We start from the raw sequence: 21,733 nt of genomic DNA, 5'->3' as shown, positions 1-21,733 counted from the left end.
GAGAACAAACTAAGGGTGGATGGGGGAGTGGGGGAGAGGGGAAAATGGGTGACGGGCATTGAGGATGAGCACTGGGTGTTGTATGTAACCCAATTTGACAACAAATTATATGCATAATAAAAAAATAAAAATAAATAAAATAAAATAAAAATGTCAAACATACTGCAACAACAACAACAAGGAATTGAAGCTGAGCACGTGGCCACCTAGCTAAGACTGCATTTCCCAGCACCACCTGCCTGGACTTAGGGCAGGTGACAAAGTTCTCACAAGGGCACGGGAGTAGATGTATATATACGTACAATGTGTGTCTCACTTGTTGAAACAAAAAGAATATCGTCATCCTGTACTTCTGCCTTCTTCCTTCCTAGAAGTACAAACAGGTGCTGGTCAACCTGCTTGGCCATGCACAAGAGGATGATGACCTGGCGGGGAGGCAGAACAGCAAGATGGAAGGACCCCGGAGTGCTGAAAAAGTGCGTGGAGTGGAGCTGCCCTTCCAAACTGCACCACGTCTCTTGGGACGGTCATCTGAGAGAGAATAAACTCTTCCTCTTTAAGTTATTTTTAGAGGGCTCATTGTTCCAGAAGATTAACCTCTTTCCAACTTAGAGGACCCCTTTAAAAATCCGATTAAGCTATGGACTCTCCTTCCAGGAAACTGCACTTAACACACAAATCTTCTACTTAATGGACTCAGGAGCCCATTCATGATGCTGAGGCTAAGAACACCTGGTATGGAAGCATCAGTGAAGAAAGCAGGGCACGGCCATCCCTCCTACGTGCTTAGACAACATTCTGAGAAGGCGTTCAGAGGACGCTTCTCAATCAAGTAGCCGCTCTTTGCCTCTGCACCCTTCCAGGTTGCATTCTGACTAGTGCTAGACTGAAAAGAGCCATCCAGAGGACACTGGGAAACACAGGAGGGGGAACATGAGAAAGAGAGTAAGTCCAAGGCACAGGGTGAGACTATAAGAGGGAAAAATGAGCAGGAGAATTTTAATTCCCAACATTTGGGAGAAAAGTAGACATACAGGGGAGAACAGGACAATCTGAAGCCACCAGTGCAGGCCATTAGATGTGCCCAGACTTGCACTGCACGCCTCCAGAGGACACTGTATGTACACAGGTTTTACTGGAAATGCTGCCTCATGAAGTTACATGGTGTGGTATAGTCACTAAAAGTATTCTCTCACTATTTAGAATTACAAAAGCCACCTAGAAGCCGGCAGCAATGAAAGAGTCTCTCTGGGCACTTCTCCGGTTTCTATCCTTAGCTTCACGCCCACTCAACCAAAGGCTGTCAACTTCTCACACAGATCCCAAAGAGGGCACTTAAATATTTCTAACCTGCACTTCTTTTCACTCATTTTGGTTTTCTACACTTTCTACTTCCTGTTCCCTTAGGCTACAGCTCGTAACTTGTTCTGAAACTTAGAATCCTCATAGTTGCCAGATTAAATCCCACTATCCTTTAACTTCAATTTAGAACATTTTCTCTGGAAAGAATTTCCTACTATCCTGTCTGATTTAGTTGTTCATTACTGACTAACAAAGCAATCAGTTCTTAACTCAAATCATTGTATTTACCACACTGTGTAGGACAGTGGCTAAGACTATAGGCTTTACAGATCATTTGAATGTTATATAAATTGCTCTAGAGCAAATAAAGAAGGGAAAGTTAAAAATTATTTTATACAGTAAATGTAAAATTGATACCAAATCTTGGCAAAGAATACACAAAGAAAATGTGAGGCTAACTTCACTTAGGAATACTGGTGCAGAAAAACCCCTAATACATATTAGCAAACAGACTCCAACAACATATTAAAGGAGAAAAACCACTCACTATTTACTAAGTGAAGATTATTTCAGGAATGCAAGGATAGTTCAATATTAGAAAATCCACTTATATAATTCATCCTTTTAATTAGTCTAAGGAGAAAAATCACATGATTATAAATACTAAAGAAATTTTAGTATTTTTAAAAAATCATTCTCAACCAAGAAAGAAACACTCAATTCCTCTTTAACATGATAATGTTTATCTATCTTAACAGAAAAGCAATTACCATAATGGCAAGACAGTACAGTTGCTACCGTTAAAGTCAGGAAAAGACAAGAAATGATACTATCATATTTTTATTTGACATTGTATTGTAGTTACTACTAGTGTAATCAGGCAAGAAAATGACACCAAAGAAATAAAAACTTGAGGGGACAATATACAACGATCAATATTTGCCTATATGTCTGCCTAACTAAAATACACAAGAGAACCAACTGAAACACAAGAATAGTTAAAGAATTGAGTAAGGTAGCGGCAGTTGAAAATTAACACATGAATATCGGTATCTTTGATATACACAAACTGTAATCATTTAGGAGATATATGTATATATATATGCACAATTCATAATACATATACTACATAGGTATATACAAAATACTCCTTTTACAAGAGTACAGAAAGACAAAATACCTAGAAGTAAATCCAACAAGAAATGTACAAGAACTTTATGACAAGAAAGAAAAACCTTGAAAACCCTACTAGAGGGCAGACCAGAAGTCCCGACCAAATGCAAATATACCAAGTTCTTAAACAGAAAAACTCAACATCGTAAGGATTTAATCTCCCTAAATAAGTTAGTTAAAAATTTTAACAAGATCTCAAACAAAAATACCTAGCTTTTATTTTTCCTGTTTTTTTTTTTCTTCAGGAACCGAACAAGCTTCTTTGAAAGTGTCTGTTTGTTTCAGATACACTTCACACCCAGCATGGAGCCCAATGCAGGGCTCAAACTCACAACCCTGAAATCAAGACCTGAGCTGAGATCAAGAGTCGGACATTCAACCAACTGAGCCACCCCGGCACCCATGAAAGTTTACATGAAAAAAAAGTGGCTAGGAAAACTCTGAAAAAGAATACTAGCAGAGGGTGACTAATCCTACAGAACATTAAAACATACTACAATATACTGTAAAGCTTCAATAATTAAAACGTGGATAGGCACGTATACACACACACACACACACAGTAATACAACAGAAGTTCAGATAGACCTAAATGTATTAAGGAATTCAGCATGTTATAAAGATGACACCTCTAATCAAAGGGGAAATCACAAACTATTTAATAAATGGTACTGAGACATCTGAGTAACCATCTGGAGAGCTAAATTTGGTACTTCCCACAGTACATCTGGATAAGGTTATGTCTCACAGAATATGTTAGAATGTTCAAAATATATGAAATATTTAAATGCAAAGAATGAAACCAGTAGAATATAAGGAGAAAAAATGATGAATCATTTTATTATCTTAAAGTGAGGAAGAACTTCCCGACTGAGACTTAAGGTGTGAAAGCCAAAAATAAATAGTAACTTACAAAAAATTCAAAAGCTGTTGGAAAACCAGCCAACTAAACAAAAACATGGGCAAAATCAAGAGACATTAATCTCTTGATCTGAGGAAAAATTTTATTTGTAACTTCAATTACAGTCAAAGGGATAATCTCCTTAGTGTTTAAAGTGCTTCTAAAAATATGAAGTAACGACAGATCACTTTACACTTAGCAAACTGACAAATTTGAGAACACTGGATAAAGATAAGTGTTGGTGGGGGTCTGGGGGTATAGTGGCCCTCAAATACTACTGATGAGTGCGCAGACTGGTACAGCCATTCTGAGCACAATCTGACAGTATTTAGTCAAATTAAATATACATAATCTTTATGAGTCAGTGATTCCACTCCCGCTTACACATCCCAGAGAAATTTTAACAACAGTATTTGAGGGAAGATGCACAAAGATGACACATGCAGCATTATTTATGGGGATGAAGAACTGGAGGCGACCCAGTGTCCATCACTGAGGGGACTGGTAAAATGTGATGGACACCTGTCATGGAGTCCTCTGCAGCAATGAGAACCATTGGGCTACACCTATACTGTCCGATAAACCTTTCTGCGATGATGATGGAAGTGTTCTATATACATATTGTATGTAGAATTACACACATATACACTGTATATACTATATAGTATATCTACTACATATGTATATCCTATAGTATGTACAAAATAGATAATACTGCATATATCACGTATACTATATATGTTACATGTACCATAATGTATACGCACTATAATGTACTATAAACGTACTATTCGATATGGTAGTCACGAGCCACGTGAGGTTCTTCAAATGCAAATTAATGAAAATTTTTAAAAAGTAAAACATTCAGCCGCTCAGTCGTACCAGCTGCATTTCAGGTGCCGAAGAGCCACGTGAGGCTCGGGATTACCATATTGCGTAAGGCATATGTACAACATTCTCATTATTATGGAAAGCTCAGTTAGACAGTGTTGGGCTCTATCTGCACCTAGTGACATGAGGACATCCTAAAAACAAAGTGCTGAGCGCAAAGAGTAAGAATCAGAATGTCATTATATTACATCACCATTTAGTTAAATCACAAATGCAGGAACACAAAACAACTACTCACATTTTGCAAGAAGACATAGCCCTCCCCCCCACCAAAAGATAAACATTAGGAAAATTAGAGTGCTTGCCTGTGAGGAAGGGTAGGTGGGAATTGGGAGCAGTGATAAAGAGAAACAAAGAGCCAAATATATGAACCACTGGAAGAAGGAGGGTTTTCATAGGCCTATGACAAAATGTATTGTGAACTGAGGAGTATGATTAACTCAAACCTCTGCACTGAAATTACAAAAACAAAAAGAGAACACACAAAACCGCATATGCTATATTTACAGCATTTGTATTCCTAATTGCCCAAGACTAGAAGCAACAAAATATTCTTCAACAGGTAAATGGATACAAACTGTGGTATATTCATACAATGGAATATTATTCAACAATAACAATGAATGAGCTATCAAACCAAAAAAAAAAAATCAATGTGGATGAATCTTAAATGCATAATGCTAAATGAAAAGAGGCAAGTCTGCAAAGGGTACATACTGTATGATTATAATTCTATAACATTCTGAAAAAGGCAGAACTATAGTGACAGCAAAGATCTGTGGTTGCCAGAGTTTGGACGTAATGAAGGGAAGGTTGAATAGGTGAAGGGCAGGGGATTGTGTAGGGCATTAAAACTATTATGTGGGATCCTAGAATTGCAGATATTTGATAGTATGCATTTCGTTTGTTAAAAACCCATAGAATTTTAGAGCACAAAGAGCCCCTCTCAATGCATGCAAATTAAAAGAAAAATCATTTAGGAGGCTGGGTGATCCTGGGATGGAATGTAGAATGAGGCAGAACTCTAATTCTATCAAAAATATATGAAACAACCTCACAAAGGGGGGGGGGCATCCTGACTTACATACCTTCGGCTGGTCTTTTAAGACTAAAGACAAAAGATGCTGTATGTAAGAATTATACTCTAATTGATCAAGTTTGTCCCCACTGGGGTATGGGTAAACAATTCTGATACTGCCACAGATGCACAGTGGAAGTGAACAATTAAAAAAATGGATGGAAGACAGAACCAGATTTCTCAATGCTGGGCTGGGCTAAAGAAAGGCAAGAGACTAGAATGATCCATGGATTAGATAATGCGTTAGAGCCAGACACATCAGCATGAACTCATGCTTAGCTTAATAAGATACAGATGGTTACTTATAGAAATATTTATAAATATGTGTGTACATAGGAGTTAGTATATACACATGTTATTTCCTTGCTCTGTCAGCTGAGATCCTACAAGCTACAATACCCCAGAATAAATAAATACAGTGCCTAGATCTTGTTTAATACTAATCTCTAATTTGAAGAATCAGGGCTAATTAGAGAAAGAGCTGATTCTAGAACTCTGGGGGCAGGGGCTAGAGGGCGTAGTAGGCATACACAAAATGAGCGGGAGCAGAAAGAGATAAAAAGTAACAAAGTGCTCAAAAAACAAAAACAAAGCAAATGCCCACATTGATGAGGTTACCTCAAAGGCACACAGAAGCCAACTGAAAGAGCTCCCATTAGCCAAAGCTGGAACAATTTCAGCAATAAAATCAATAAAGCAGTATTGGATTATAACCTAAAGTATAAAATAAGTATTTGTGAGTCCATATGATATAAATAAATGATTAAATAAATACATTAATGAGGGATAAGAGACAATTCTCTCATGTACAATAATTCAAAATAATTTATGTAGATACTCAGCTCTCAAAATGGTAGACCACAACTCCCCGGCTTCTTAGTATATACTATACACAGTGAATTCCTTCAAAGAGTACAGCATGGAAAGGGGAGGAAAGAGAGTAACTTACAGTAGAGAAATCTGACAAATTCTACTTCAGTCAGGTGATGCAGGGCAACAGCAACAATGCTAAGTCATATTGACAGAATGTGCCCTTGACACAATGTGATGAAAATGGCTTCCTCCCCAAAACACACAGTTCTGGTCTCATCATGAACAAACAAATCCCAGTTGAGGAACACCCTGCAAAATACCTGACCAATACTCCCCAAAACTGTTAAGGTCATCAAAAACTGGTAAGATCATCAAAAACAAGTCTGAGAAACCGCCACAGCCAAGAAGAGTATATGGAGACTTGATGACTCAATGTAATGTGGCGTCCTGGTTAAGATCTTGGGAAAGAAAAAAAGGGATATTAGGTAAAAACTAAGGAAATCTACACAAAGGATGGACTTTAATAGTAATATATCAACATTGGTTCTTTAACTGCAATAAATACATCATACCAACATAAGATGTTATTTAACAGGAGAAAATGGATGTGGGGTATGAGAACTCTGTACTATCTTTGCAATTTTTCTGTAAATCTAGAACTACTACAAAAAATTAACTTTAGGTGGGCCTGGGGGGCTCAGTCTGTTACGTGCCAACTCTTCATTTCAGCTCAGGTCACGATTTCATGGTTTGTGAGATCGAGCCCCATGTCTGCACTATCAGTGCAGGGCCGGCTTGTGACCCTCTCTCTCTCTCTCTCTCTTTCTGCCCCTCCCTTATCCACTCATGCTCTCTCTCTCAAAAATAAACACTAAAAAAAATGTAAGTTTATTTTTAAACAAGGAACAAAAACAAAAATGAAACACTGCCAGAATGTCTGAAGCCCCTCTTCTTTCCCTCCGCCTTCACATTATCTTCCCTTTCCACCAGACATAACACCCAACTTTTATTTTGTCGCTTTTGTTTCTTTGCTTTTCATAAAAAATGTATATCTTTATGTCCTCAAATAATGTGTTGCTATTTTGAATTTTATATAAATGAGACCGTGCTGTATTTGTTTTTAATGTTTATTTGAGAGAGAGAGAGAGAGCAGAGGAGGGGCAGAGACAGCGAGAGAGTGAATCCTCTGTGCTGACAGCACAGAGCCTGATATAGGGCTTGAACCCATGAACCATGAGATCATGACCTGAGCTGAAACCAAGAGTCAGACGCTTAACCAACTGAGCCGCCCAGGTGCCCCAATATGATGTATGAATGTTTCGGCTAGTTGCTTATTTTTTACTTAACATTACAGTTGTAAGATGCATCCATGTTGGTGTACGTGGCTGCAATTCATTTATTTTCATGGCTGGATAGCATTCCATTGGATGACTGTTACACCTCCATACTTCTAGCTTCCTATTAATGGACACTGGTTGCTTCCAGATTTTGTTATGACTAACAAGGCTACTACAACATTCCTGTGTATTGTGAAAATTACTAAAGGCAAACCTCATTGAAGTGACCCGGGGAGGCTAGAAGGGGGAGCCCTACCACTCAATGTCAATCACAGGAAGAACTATCAATCACAAACCCCAACAGAAGAATCATCCATAGGAAAAAACGATCAGTTTACAGGCCCCAACAGGAAAAGATGTACACTGAATCTTCTACAAGAAGTCCACTAGCCCTGCAACTCAGACAATGAGAAATCATCATCACCCTGAATTCTTGCTTTTCACCAACGGACCGTCATTCAAAACAACCCCTCTCAACTTCCTCTGTCTTCTCCATAAAATAACGTTCCTCTCCTTTGTTTGTTAGACTTGTCTATGTTTCTGCCATAGATTCTATGTCCTCATTTGGAATTCTCTGCCATTCCCAAATGAACCCATTGCTGCTGTTAAAAGAACTTTATTTTTAATGCTTATTTATTTTTGAGAGAGGCACAGAGTGCAAGCAGGGTAGGGGCAGAGAGAGAGAGAGGGAGACACAGAATCCAAAGCAGGCTCCAGGCTCTGAGCTGTCAGCACAGAGCCCAACATGGGGCTCGAACCCACGAACTGCGAGATCATGACCTGAGCCGAAGCCGGATACTTAACCGACTGCACCACCCAGGCACCACAAGAACTTTTATTTTAAGGTTAACAATATACATATAAAAATTCCTGTGTAGTAAATACCTGGAAGTAGAAATGCTGGATTGTGAGACGTGCATGTTCTCAACTTTACCATGTGATACCAAACTGTTTTATAAAAGTTGTCATATATCAATTTAGACAACTATCAGCAACAGTTTAATTTGTACAAATTTTGTTCCTTGGAAACCCAGGAATCAACAGAGGTGCTTCATCGTGTTGTCTCAAAATTTTAAATTGTATGCAATTTAAAAAATAAGTTAATAACTATTACATACTTATAATAAAAAGAATGATGATAGATGACAAGTTGTGGTACATTAGAAATTACCAGAGGCCTTAACTTGTCCTGAGAGATTAACTTGCTTAAATAAAAGAGCTTTTTTCTGCCATTTGTGTGCATCTATTTCAATTCAGTGTGAAAGTGGAGAAATAAAGATGGGACGTGTCCCCGCTGAAAGGAAGTCAAGTTCTGTGCCCATAAACTGACGTTAATCTGAGAAACTTCGAGCCTTTTGGGTTTAATTGCATTTCCACCCTCAAAAAAAACTCCCTCCAAATACATACATACATATATATATATATATATATATATATATATATATGCTCTATAAAACAAGACCTCAATCTTCACTCCAAAAAACTATAAAGAAATTAAACTCGTATTTCATTTTTTCCTTCAAAAACTCCAATGACTTGAATTCAAACCTATCAGTATATCTACAAGAGCATCTGAAGTGTTGTAAAATTCATCACCCTGGCATTCAAAATGCCTTTGATGTAAAAATCTACACTTCTGTAGACAAACTATAAATAATAATCCTCTCAATACTGTAAATTAGTGCATTCTTCTGCTTTGAGTTATGTAAGTATAGGAGACCCTACTTTCAGATTGCTACCATTCATCCTCCTGGTGTCTTAGATGGGCTGTCACTGTATATAAATTTATTTACTGTTAACCTAAGCAGCTGACTGTAACAGAGAGTAAAAGGAAGGACAAGAAATTTTAAAGTTTCTTCTCAAGTGGAGAATTGGACGGACGAGTGAAAAAAAAAAATGTACGGTTGTTTCCTCCTAACAAGCAAAGCTCAACTTTTGCAGAAAGGTAGAAAATTATGCCCACTATCACACGGGAAGCCAATCAAAAAGCTCAGTAAAGGGCGCCTGGATGGCTCAGTTGGTAAGCATCTGACTTCAGCTGGGGTCATGATCTCATGGTTCGTGAGTTCAAAGCCCCACCATTGGGCTCCGTGCTGACAGCTCGGAGCCTGGAGCCTGCTTGGGATTCTGTGTCTCCCTCTCTCTCTGCCCCTCCCCCACTCACACTCTCTCTCTCAAAAATAAGAAAACATTTTTAAAAAATCAAAAAAAAAAAAAAAAGCTCAGTAACTGCTAATCGAGCAGCTCCATGGAGCCCTGACAATGGATTCAAAGCACAAGGCCACTTAATACAAAGGGCAGTGGCCTGGGACCAGGAGCTAAAACCTTCTGGATGGCTCCATTTATCCATGGAGCCGTCTCTCTGGGATTCCCAGTTTGCATTTCTGCGGGGTCTTTGCAAGAAGAGCACTGGACAGGTTATCTTCATCCCCACAGATCCTACATTGTTCATCACCACAGAGGGTGCCGTCTGTACACATCATGGAACATGGCTCCCCAAACCTGGACACTATAAATGAAACAAGAATCCCCATCTCTGCTTCGGAGAGTAAGTGTACCTGCTAAGGCAAATATTTCTTGATGAAGTTCACTCTCTTCCGCATTAAGGCTTGGGTGAGAAATCACTCAATGGGCAAGGATATTCAAAAGGTATTTACGTAGACGTCATGAAGGATTCTTCCGTACAAAGTAGGTTGGCGTACTTTCCCTATCCTACACCATTGCCGAGCCTTCTTTTATCCAATCATGAAAAAGAACAGATTTTGAAAAATTTTAAGGCATAAAATCGCCACTAAGAGAAAGGTTTAAATGTCATATCGACCTGAGTTCAAGTAATGGATCCATCAATTGTGAGCTTTGCGACCCTGAGTGAGTTATTTAACCTCGCTGATCCTTACTTTTCTCCACTGTTGGAAGAAGTGAAAAGCCAGGAGTTGACACCAGATCTGTCTTCAAAGCTTGTTCTTTTAACCACCACACTGGACTGTTCCAGACAGTTTAAACTGCACCTTGCATGTGGGAACGCACTACATCTCTGCAGGCTGATTGATTTATCTTCGGGAGTACCTTCTTCTATCAAAAGCCATGGCAGCTAAAACTAAACACCAAGGCTCAGGAGAAACAGCCTTCTTCGCTAAATTTCACACATGCACGAGCTCAATCTTTGGGTCTGAAACACAGGAGCACCCCTCAACAATAGTGAGACTGATAAATCTGTTCTGTTCACAGCACAGAAGACCACACTTCAATGCAGGTTAAGCAACTGTGTCAAAATCAGACATACCTCCAAAGCAAGAAGGTCTACAGTCTTAAGAGCTCGGATACAAAATTTTAGTTGAGATAGGAAATTTTCATGATTTTATCTTCTCCTGAGAGAGTAATAAGGCCTTTTAAAGACACTTCCAACGTGAAATACACATTGCTAACAGTCTGTCCAAACAAAATAGGGTGGGGAGGATACTGACGAAGCAGGGCCCTCTCACTTCTCCTGTTTCAATTCTCTAGAACACCATGAACTTTTGAGTTCATCAATTGCAACCTGTCCATTACAACTGGACCACCTCCTGGAACATATCTTTCTACTTTGGACTGAAATCCAATGTAACACCTGTTAGCTTAATAGCCAACCCGGTAGCCTCTGGGTTAACTCTGTCAGCACCAATCAATTCTTTCAAAACAAGTTTCATCACCATGTGGGTTTTGCTTTTACAAACCTGCACTCTCTGCTTGCAATTTGAGCATACTTTCTTTTTCCATGGACTCTATCTCCTGGATTGCAATACCTAAGACCCATGCCCCTCCAAAAAACAAACAAACAAAAAAGCCTATGGTTATTTTATAGCCTCTTTTTAGTCCACAGGTCTATGCATCTAAAGATCTTAAATTGGAAACTGTCTTTACTTTGGAACATTATAGAGTTTCCCCAACATTTCTGAAAGCAGGTTTAGACTGCCTGGCTTAGAGTTGCTAGATAAATACCATAAAGAAAAGGGAAGCATGACAATCTAGAGATGGCAGGCCTTGACTAAAAACATTCCGAGTCAAAGCATTTTAAAATTACACGTAGCCAAACAAAGCACAACTGAAAGTTACACGTGGCCCTTGCACCATTTGCAAACTCACTTTGGACAACAAGAGCTCCCACTACCCCACCCCACCCCCCAACACTGCCCCACAGGATGACCCATCCTACAAGCAAAACCCACAGCATTGCTGGCTGAGGTAGCTGCCGGGAGTCAGGCTTCACGACCTTCTATGTCAAATCAGCCCTGCACTGCCTGGCTTCTAAGCGGAGAACTACGCTCCACTCTCTCGAGCCACACACCGTCCCGACGACTCTCCTCCCACAAGGGCAATCCCAGTACTGCACCACACGCGGGCCATCCCGTATTCCTGTTCATCCCCACCCACTGCTGAGATGGCTTCACCTTCCCCTTGGCCAAGCCAAACTGAATCCATCTTTAATCTTTTCATGCGTGTTTTGACTTTTTAAATCCGCACAAAGAGGACGGAAGTGGGATACACGCATGTGCCTTGGGGGACGGGTAAAGCTTCCTAGAGAGGTGAACAAGTGTGCATGGTTTAAAAGGAAGAGCAGATGGGTGCCAAGTAGAGAAGGGGGAAAGCGCATTCCAGGTAGAAGGAACAGCATATGCAAAGTCTTGCAGGGACGTGAGGCTGGAGTCAGAACATAGTCTTGTTTGCCTCACTGAAAAAACAGGACTTGATCCTGGAGACAAAAGGAAATCAAAGGACCTGATTTGGGTCAAGGTCGCTAATGAAGCCCATGTCATCCATGGAGTCTGCTCTTACCAAGCAAGTAGTTCCTTCCCCAGCATTCCCACGCCCCTAACACCCATACCACACGATCAAGTGTTATTTCTTCCAATTCTTACAGGTATTTCAGTCTGTTTTCCCTGACTAGAGAGAATCCGAGGGCAGGGGCCTTTTATTTTTTTTTTTTCCACTTGTCTATCCTAATAATGCCAACGAGTGCTGAGCAAGTGAACGATCAGTAATTTCCCAGGACTAGTGAATTCGTATTCCTCTAGAGGATGACTTGCTTAAGCACACTTCAGTTCCAGAGATAAGAGTAGGGGAAGCTCAAAACCAAAGTCACTACAGCCCTTACTGTTGGCCACGAGCGACAGAATCCAGGACCACAAAACTTAACTTCAAGAGCAACTATACACTTGAGTCTTTCCTCCATGAACCTGGACTAGCTCTGCTCCCTTACACAAGCTGACAGTCACTCCTATTCCCCCTGGGAATACTGGGCCAGAAGGGATAGGCATCAGCACATCTCTGGTTCTGAACATGCCCCCACTGACAGGGGGTAGGGGGAGACACAATCAATGCATTTAGGAAATGCATCTGGCCATGAAGTGAGAGTGTGTCTGTTCCTGTATGTAAATGCCAAGTTGCAGGAGGTTACCATAGCAACTCCAGCAGGGTGCTGCAGTGGGCAGCTTTGCATAGAGGTGCAGAAACCCCATTCTTTAACATCTGGTCTTTCGCTGTGCACACTGGATCCCAGCAGGGTTTAGGCCCTGGCTTTGGGATTCTGCAAAAAAGGACATGAAAATTTTGAAGAACTGCTAGTCCAGTTTCCCGTTTTTTATGCACCACACACAGCCCTCCGCATGCACAGTAAACACTGATTGTAGAGCCCAAAACAGGGCTCTTTAGAAACACAGAATTCCCTATACTCATTCTTGTATATTATGATGAACAGATTGTACTTGCACATCAGCATGACTTCCACACAAAATTTACAACCACTGAATAACCTGGCAATTTTTTGTACATTTTAATGAGTAGCATATCCCCAGTGTCCCCATTCCCAGCCAGCCCCCAGCTTTTATTATGTTATTGGTATGTCTTTAATGCAAAAATAAATAATGCCATCCAGAGTGTAGGCTGGACTTAATGGGGTCAACTAAGCTGCACTCTAGGAAACGCAAACCAACTTTTCAAAGGATTGGGCAATTTCTGAAATTGCTTTTCTGTGCGGGTTGGAGAGTGGGAGGTTTACTCAACCACTTCTTAACGCTTTCACTATGAAGAGCTCTCTGGCGAATAAAGAGCATGAGGGAGATGTTAGATGACATTCCACATGTGGCTGTCACCTACGTATGGCCATCAGGAAGCCATGTTCCTACAAAGTGAACTCCAGCTGGTAGTACATTAAGTAGACGCAACAGCCTCCTGGACGGTTTCATTGTTTTTCAGTTTTTGGATCTAAAGACGAACTTTGAATTGGATTATCTCTGAATTCTTGCCTGGGCAAAAGAAGGATGATTTAGAGCATCACTAAAGAAATGGACTGCATGGTGGGCCTGCACAGCAGGAGAGACATACATCTGCACAGGGAGTAGGAAAGGAAATTTTGGTTAATGAAGTCACATGAACCTGTGGTGCTTTGCAAGATGCTGGAGCAGGACCACAATATCTTTGCAGCCTGGTAGTGAAAAAGAGGTGAATCAGAAAGGACGTAGAGGTTCCAGGATCTGAAGGAGTTTTGTGGCCTAAGAAAATTAAAATAGGGGTACTGGGAGAGAAATGTAAACAAAGGAAGGAACGGAGAGCTCTTACCCAGGGAGATCATTCTGGGTGCAGGAACGTCTACGCCTACCTAAGGTAGCACTGGGAACAAAGAAGATGCCAACATTAAGAGACTACAGTCGGATGATTTCTCTATGCGAGGAATTGGGATGTGACATGGACATGTGGAGGTGGCTGGATGAGGACACTGTTGCACGTAGGCACCGAGGGAGGACTTGCCAGGATGGACATCAGGGGTAGAGGAAACTTGAGTGTTCTGAAGGAAGGCCAGAAAGAGTGTCAGTAATCTGGTGAAAGATAAAGAACCCTCTCAGAGGGTGCAGCCTAGAGATCCAGCCGGTGCAATCCGGCCTGCACACGCCTGCCAAGGTGGGGGCCAGATACCTGTTTCTAACTCCCCCCAGGAAATGCCGTAGGTGTCGGGGGGGGGGGGGGGTGTGAAGCCAAGAACTGAGCATGTGGCCAGAGAGTGGGGAGAAGGGCTTATGGGAGTGGAGCTGGTAGCCTCCAAGAAGTGCTCTGTCAGTCTGCTCCTGAAGGAAAGCGGGGAGGTCAAGGCCGGGAAAGGTTTCAGAGAGACCCCTGCAACCCGCTTCCGTGGGGCAGGGCGGCCGCGGAGAGGTCGAGGGCCCGGCGTCCAGGTCGGAAGCGGGGAGAAGCCAGGGGGGGGCACGGAGGCGCTGGCCGGCAGGTGGGTGTGGAGGGCGGGCCGGGCGCGGGGCGGATCCAGGAGGTAGCTGTGGGGGAGGGGAGGTCGGCGGCTAGTGGGTGTGTGGAGCTAGGGGAGGTGGGGGGTGGGGGCGCCGGGCCGCGCCTCGGGCCGCCTCGGCCTCCCCCGGGACTCACCCAGCACGAAGTAGGGCAGCTCCGTGTTTTCCAGGTCGTCCACCACGACCATTTCTCCCGGGAAGTCGTTGCGCACCGAGAAGAGGAGCTTGGGCTCGGAGGCCGAGGGGCTGTGCATGATGCTCAGGTCGTTCTCGCGCAGGAAGGGCAGCGCCGACACCGTGATGCTCTTGAGCTTGCACTCCAGCTCCTTGGATGGGTCCACGTCGCCGGCGGCCGTGGCCAGCACCGCCGCCGGCCCCCAGCAGCAGGCGAGCAGGGCGCAGAGCCCGGCTAAAGCCATCTTGAGCCCCGGCCGCCTTCCTCCGGCGCCGCGAAGGTGGGGGAGGCGGCGAGCGGGCGGGAGCGAGCGAGCGCGGGAGGCGGGGGAGGCTGCGGAGGGACGTGGAGCCGGGAGAGCCCAGCTCCGCGGAGCCAGACGCCGCGCGCCGTGCGCGGGGCTTGCGCGCTGCTGCCCGGAGCGCCCGCGTTCTTTGTTCCTCGCAGCTGCTTCGCTGGGGAAGGGAAGGGGGGGAAGGAGGAGAGAAGGGAAGGAAGGACGTCGGAGGAGAGAGGAAGGGAGCTGAGGATTCTAGGGAATCAGGTCAGCCCCCAGCAGGCTGCCGGTGCTGCCGCCTTTCTCCTCCTTCGCCTCCCCCGGCACGAGCACGCTCTTGGCTAGGAACTACCTGCACAGCGTTTTTTAAAAATTGGTCTTTGCAATGCAAAATCTTCCCTCTCGCATCATCATCCGGATGGCTCGGGAAGGGCACACAGGCACACACCTTAAAAGGCGTTTCCTGAGAGCAGGTGGGGGGGGGATGTCTTTCTAGATGCAAATGAGCCCCCCGTTATCTTGTCGGTGTAGGTGGCCCCATTCTTTTTTACCCACTGTTTGTGCAAATATATGTTGGATAAACGGGTGCTGAGAAATATGGATGTATATATTTTTACTCAGCACTACTTTGCAGAAATATTTAGAGGAAATACGTGGGTTGTAGATCTCTCAAGAGGTAGATGTGAACAGCAAAACAAAGCCAATGCACTGTATACAGTGAAGCTGAAGACCAGAAGTTTTATTGTCGATTTTTCTCTCCTTTGTTCCATTTCTGTTACAAATGTTATCTCTGGTAACCAATATAAAAATGATGTGGGGAGTGCTATAACTTACAGAAAAAGTAGAACTAGCCGGAAGAAATTGTTGAGCCTTTAATTTTAGAGAATCCAGTAAGTAGATCAGAGCTGGAAGGACAGGTGGAAACAAAGTGTCTAAATACCCCTAACGAATTGGAACGGAATAAAAGAATGTCCCTCCGGTATGGACCAAGTCAGTCCCAGCCCCATCAGAAGTAGAACAGCGTAGATAACGGCAATAACCCATATAAGGTGTGTTTCCACTAGTGCTGGGCAGTGTTGCCTTAACAAAACAGTGACTATATGCAATAAACCGTGATAGAAAAGTGAAGTTTGTGTGTGCTGGAATCTGATGTTTTACTGAACTTTCTCTCACGTGATAACCAATAATTTCTTTTAAAAGTTTGCCCCTCCGACATCATTTATTCCATGCTGCTTAAATAGTGTTGTAAGTCTCCTATAGGTAGTTCCTGCTCTCCAGGAATTTAATGCACCACACTCTCCAAAGAGGATCCCCATTTTAGAAACAATTTCATTCTCACTGTACCTGGTGTTAATGTATTGGCATATATGAATGTATGCCCTTTAAAAGAAAAAAAAAAAACAACCTTTGCCACATATTTCCCCGTGGCTACTCTAGTTGATGGATGAGAATAGAGAAAATGAGCCATGTTCAAGGGGTGAAAGACCTGTTTGCTATGAGAAAAAGAACAAAAATACTTTATTACAAGTTGTCTTTTGAATCTGATAAGCTGAGAACCATACTCTGAGAACTAACCACTGCAAAAAAGATTTATCAGCTAATGATCCTTCCCAAAACGCATCCTTCTCTTCATTACTTCCCTAGGAGGTACTGAGGAAGAGAAAGACCCTGTGATACCTTTTTTCCTACTCTCCCTAGCATAAAAAACACTATTGAACTTAGTTATGCGAAGTTTACCATTGAAAAACTAGAGTAGATGCCAGGAAAACATACTTAGTCATAAAATGGGAGAAATGGCATAAAACTACCAAATCATCTGTTAGTTCAGTCTCTCATTTAACACAGGAGGCACTTGAGGCCAGTGAAATAGGTGATTTGCCCAAGATCAATCTAAGAAGGGGTGGAGCTAAGACCGCAAAGGAGACTTCTTTGCCTAATGCTCTTTCCACAACACAGTTACATTACATTTAGGTGCACCCATGGATTATCCTATCACAGTAATTCATTCAGTAAACATTTAGGTACCTACCATATGCTGGGCATTAGGCTAGGCACAGACAGATTCTAGAGGAAAAATACTCCTGCTTTTAAGTAGCATATAGTCTATTACTTTGAAATCTTTTTTTTTTTTCTAATTTTCTAAAGTGTCGAGTCACTTTAGAAACCCCATGTGAACCATTTTGGGTTGATTTTCTAATAAGTCAATATCTAGTATTCTTTGCCTATCTATAGTCATTTTTACACGGTTTCCTACTCACATTTACAAGAAAAAGTGTGTAGACTAAATGGTCATTGAAAAAATGAGTATTGAATTGGAAATAGTTGGAAGTTGTTGACTCAAGCCTTTATAGACCTCTTGTCTTTCTCTATGGAAAGATCAGACAAAAGAACTGTACAAATAAATTGAGGTCAGATTTTTTCAGGGCACAGGATTCCTGTAAACATAGACACAATGTCACATGGCCTCCTCTTAGAGAATTAAATACCTAGAGATAGGGGAAAGGTTGAAGTTCACAAAAGCTAGACCATCTGTATCCTGTGATGTTTTACATTTAAATGGAACTGGGAGAAACTTGTAAGCATCTCAATCATTACCTTTGTGTACAGGCAACATGATGTAGTGAAACAACAGGTTGGGATTCAAGTCTAGAGTCTGTAATTTGCTTATTTGGAAGTGAGATTGGGCCATTTTTTTTTTAATGTTTATTTATTTTTGAGAGGGCGGGGGGGGGGGGGCGGGAGGACCAGACAGAGAGGGGGAGACACAGAATCTGAAATAGGCTCCAGGCTTTGAGCTGTCAGCACAGAGCCCTATGTGGGACTCAGACTCTAGAAGGGCAAGATCATGACCTAGGCCAAAGTCCATGCTTAACCACCTGAGCCACCCAGGCACCCTGAGATTGGACCATTCTTACCTTCTGTGTCCCCATCAGTGAAATGGAGTCCACAAGTAATACAAGCCACAGATAAGTGCAAATACTTATATTCACCAAGATGTATTCAATAGCAGGTTCTGTTAATGTCTAATCTATCCCCTCTCCCCTGACAATACACATATGCATTCCATTCCAATCAAATTAAAGCCTGTTTTCCATTTCCAGTCCTCCCATGCCATTTGGTCCAACTGGGATGCACTGCTCTGTGTTCTCCAGGTCGTGTCTCATCTCCACAGACCAATCTCCAGCCTCATCTACGTAGTGGGTCCTTCTACCACATTCTTGTCTCACATAGCTCGTCACAGAGAGCATTTACATGCATGTACTCTCCACCTTACAAGGCCGAGGGCCACTTCCTAACATAATGTCTTGCATTGGATATTCCTGTTTGCAAAATAGAAACATACATACTTTTTAGAGTAGTGAGAAGAAAATGAGGCTAAATGTATGGAAAGGATCTGACACATTTTAGGCATTTTAGTTAGTGTTCAGTAGTGTGATAGCCTTTGACCTTATTTCTTTATTCAAGTATTGCAGATAGAAAGTAAGCTTCAGAATCTCCTTGATGAAATGGTCTCCCTTGTAGTAGCCAAGAGCAAAAGAAGTGATTTACACTCTTGGTGTATACCAAGGGTAAATGACTGCATGTGTTCACCAAAAGAAATGTACGTGAACATTCATAGCAGGTTTACTTTTAATAATCAAAAAAAAAAGGGAATCAAAAAATGTGTCATTAGGAAAATAGATACATGGCTTATAGTCACACAATGGGATACTATACAACAACAGAAAATACACAAGCAGACACACGGATGGGTCTCACAGACATAATGATATGCAAAAGAAATCAGACGCAAAAGTAGGCATACATGCGGATTCTATATTTATGAAATTCAAGAAAACGTAGCCATCAGTCTTTGATGATGGACATTAAAATAGCGATTATCTCTGGGGGGTGAGGAGGATTTTGACTGAGAAGTGCAGACAAGCTTCCGGGGTGCTGGAAATGATGTAGGTAGTCATTGTGGATGCATATATAGGCAAAAATTCATCAAACTCTACACTTGTGGAGTTTTTAATGTATTATACCTCATTAATTTTTTTAACATGGCTTAGAACTCCATACCTACAGTAAGAAGAAGGAAGGTCAAACCTGTATAATAAGATACAGAGGAGGTGAAAGTGATGGATGGGTGGGGCTAAGGGGGGGACCATATGAGAAATAGTTCTAATTTTTCCCCATTCATTCAGAACATCTGGCTCCTTGATGCTTTTTAGCTAATCCTGATGTGTACTATTTGGGCATTCATTAAACCTCTGCTTTCTTTTACTTTTTTTCTAGTTTTTTACAAAATAATCTTTGATGTCGCTCTTCATTCAAGGAAGCTAAATCAAAACACTTGTCTCCCTTTCTATGTGTTTTTTTTCTCTCTCCCTATTTTCCCCACCACAAGACTTGGTGTGAACTCCCCAAATTCCTTTGCCAGCTCCAGCCCCTAGCTCTTCTGTTGAATTGGATTTTTCTTTAACAATTACTCTCCCATGCTCTTGCCAAAATTTAGTGGAGTATGTTAGTTAGCTGGACATAAATCAGCTGTGCATCCCCATTAGGACATCAAGAATATATTTCACACTCTTTGATCCAAAGTTAATAATTTTTTTTTCCTTAGTCTTGCCTTTTCTCCCTCCCCCCCCCAACCCCTCAATTCACAGGCTCAGCAACAGCACCTGCTTCACAGAAACAAGGCTGGTCCTGTTCTGATTTCTTTAGTCTTCCTTTAAAAACCAAATGGAGATCAACAGTCCCTCTTCCTGACACACACTGAAGCAAAAAGAGACACACAGAAGGAGAGCACCAAAGGCAAAACAATTCTCTTTTTTTGGAAGCAGGACATTTTTCCCCTTTAATCTCTTCCCAGAAACCTGAAGTTCTCTTTGCCTTTGTCTTCACAATCCTGGTTTTGGGGACAGAACGTTTCTTGATTTAGCTGTTCAGAGTCTCTCTCTACTCTTCTTACTGAGTTCCTGCTCTTTTTCCCTCCCTCTCTCTCTCTCACATCTCTGGTTGTGTGTGTGTGTGTGTGTGTGTGTGTGTGTGTGTGCCTGTGCCCGCGCGCACTGTAAGATAAGTATTTCTCACTTGGGGGCTCATTTCTAATTAAGCAATTCAGGACCAAGAGGCTAAAATGCACAAAACAACTGAATAAAACCTCAAATTAGAAGGAAAATGGCTCAAATGGGTCCCTATCTCTAGGAGTTCTAGTTAAGCAAGCAAACAAAATGGTCTGGGACAAATGATTATTGTAACTCAGGAAGATTAGAAGAAAATGTAATTAGCTCCCAGCTTCTTCCTGTTCGGCGGCCTTCTTACACCCTCCAACTCCCCAGCCAGCCGTGAATTTATCCAAGGCTTCGTAACCCACACCAAAAAGTCCCTGCTGCAAAGCCGGGAGGGTTAACAGAGCTGGTACCCCAGCCTGCCAGCTAACCAAAGGAGACAGCCGGTGAGACTCCGAGCCCGCCCCCTGCCCAGCCGCCCAGCCAATGGGCACCTGTGGGGAGTGTGGCGCTGTGTCTCATTGGCCGCCAACCTACGTGCATAAGAAAGAAAGAGAGGGGCTGGCAGGGCAGCATTGTTATCTTAAGACACTCATCTGGTGTCTGAGTCTGCAGGTGACACTGCTTAGGTACCGAGCGCGGAGTCGGAGCAGGGACGCGCCTGGGCTGCAGCCCTGGGATGGAATCCACCTGCCTCGGAAGCTGCTCGCGGCTGCTCCGGCAGCGCCTCCACTGAGCTCGGAGGCTCCCGTTAACACTTGCCCAGGGACGTGCACCTGCCTTACCGCGCGAGCGCAGGGGCAGGTCTGCAGGCGGCCGGCAGAGCAGAGGAGCCGGAGGAACTGTCTTCGCCCAGGTGCAAGGCAGTGATTTCGGGAGAAGGAGCGGGCGGGTGAGTCTCTTTAGAGTTGGAAGGAAAGCAAGATCTTGGGTTTCTCTTCCGTGGAGGGACGGGGGACTCCCCCAGCTGGGTTTTGCACTTTCCTTCCCTCTTCCACCCGCGTGCGCCCCGGCCTGGCGCTGAAGCCCCACTTCAGACATGCTTTGGGCGACGGGGACCCTCGCTGCTCAGCAGGAAGGCAGCAGGCAAGTGGTCTAACGGCGGCGGCGGCGGCAGCAGCAGCAAAGCGGGGAGCAAGAGAATTATTTGAAAAGAGACATCCGCTCCCTCTCACACGCTGAGGGGGAGGCATTCGCGTTTCCCCAAATGAGAAAGAGCCACAAGAAATCATGAAGTAAAAACTTTGGAAAGCTGCCACTGGAGATGTTGCACAAAACCCTGGAATCTTTTAGGAGTCTCCTCCCAGTCGGTGGAGGTTTGGGGAGCAGCTGATACAGCAAGGAGGGCTCTTGCAAGGATTCAAGGTAACAGTGCAGGGTTTTGGTAATATTTCTCTCTTCCCTTTTCCTTGTCCTTCCGTGTGTCCCTTGGTAAATGGATCATTTCGCCCTCCTACCACCCTCTTGCCCAGGTGCCTGGCAGTTAGAGGGAATGATCCCACCTCTTAGTTTCTGCCT

General features: G+C 42.9%; 2 protein-coding genes across 9 annotated transcripts in view; one reads left to right on the top strand and one right to left on the bottom strand.

Annotated features, from left to right (window-relative positions):
* ASTN1 (astrotactin 1) overlaps positions 1-15,580 on the bottom strand; it is a 300,145-nt gene extending 284,565 nt beyond the window's left edge. For 2 of the 7 annotated variants that reach the window (XM_027074277.2, XM_053209407.1), the window contains exon 1: positions 14,906-15,580. In XM_027074277.2, the coding sequence (XP_026930078.1) occupies positions 14,906-15,188 (283 nt within the window). In that variant the 5' untranslated portion in view covers positions 15,189-15,580. The remainder of the gene's footprint in view (positions 1-14,905) is intronic. The other 5 variants (XM_027074273.2, XM_027074275.2, XM_027074274.2 and 2 more) reach the window with 3 other exon arrangements.
* The window catches only part of BRINP2 (BMP/retinoic acid inducible neural specific 2), a 125,961-nt gene continuing 118,744 nt past the window's right edge, over positions 14,517-21,733 (top strand). The window contains exon 1 of one of the 2 annotated variants that reach the window (XM_027074281.2): positions 14,517-14,750. The gene's annotated coding sequence lies outside the window, so the exon portion shown is untranslated. Of the gene's footprint in view, positions 14,751-20,779; positions 21,581-21,733 lie in introns of those variants that run through there. The other variant, XM_027074279.2, reaches the window with a different exon arrangement.

This window comes from Acinonyx jubatus, chromosome E4 (genome assembly GCF_027475565.1).
Source record: "Acinonyx jubatus isolate Ajub_Pintada_27869175 chromosome E4, VMU_Ajub_asm_v1.0, whole genome shotgun sequence".
NCBI classification, from domain to species: Eukaryota; Metazoa; Chordata; class Mammalia; order Carnivora; family Felidae; genus Acinonyx; species Acinonyx jubatus.
Note: the sequence above shows the minus strand (reverse complement) of the source record. Positions and strands in the feature narration are given on the sequence as shown.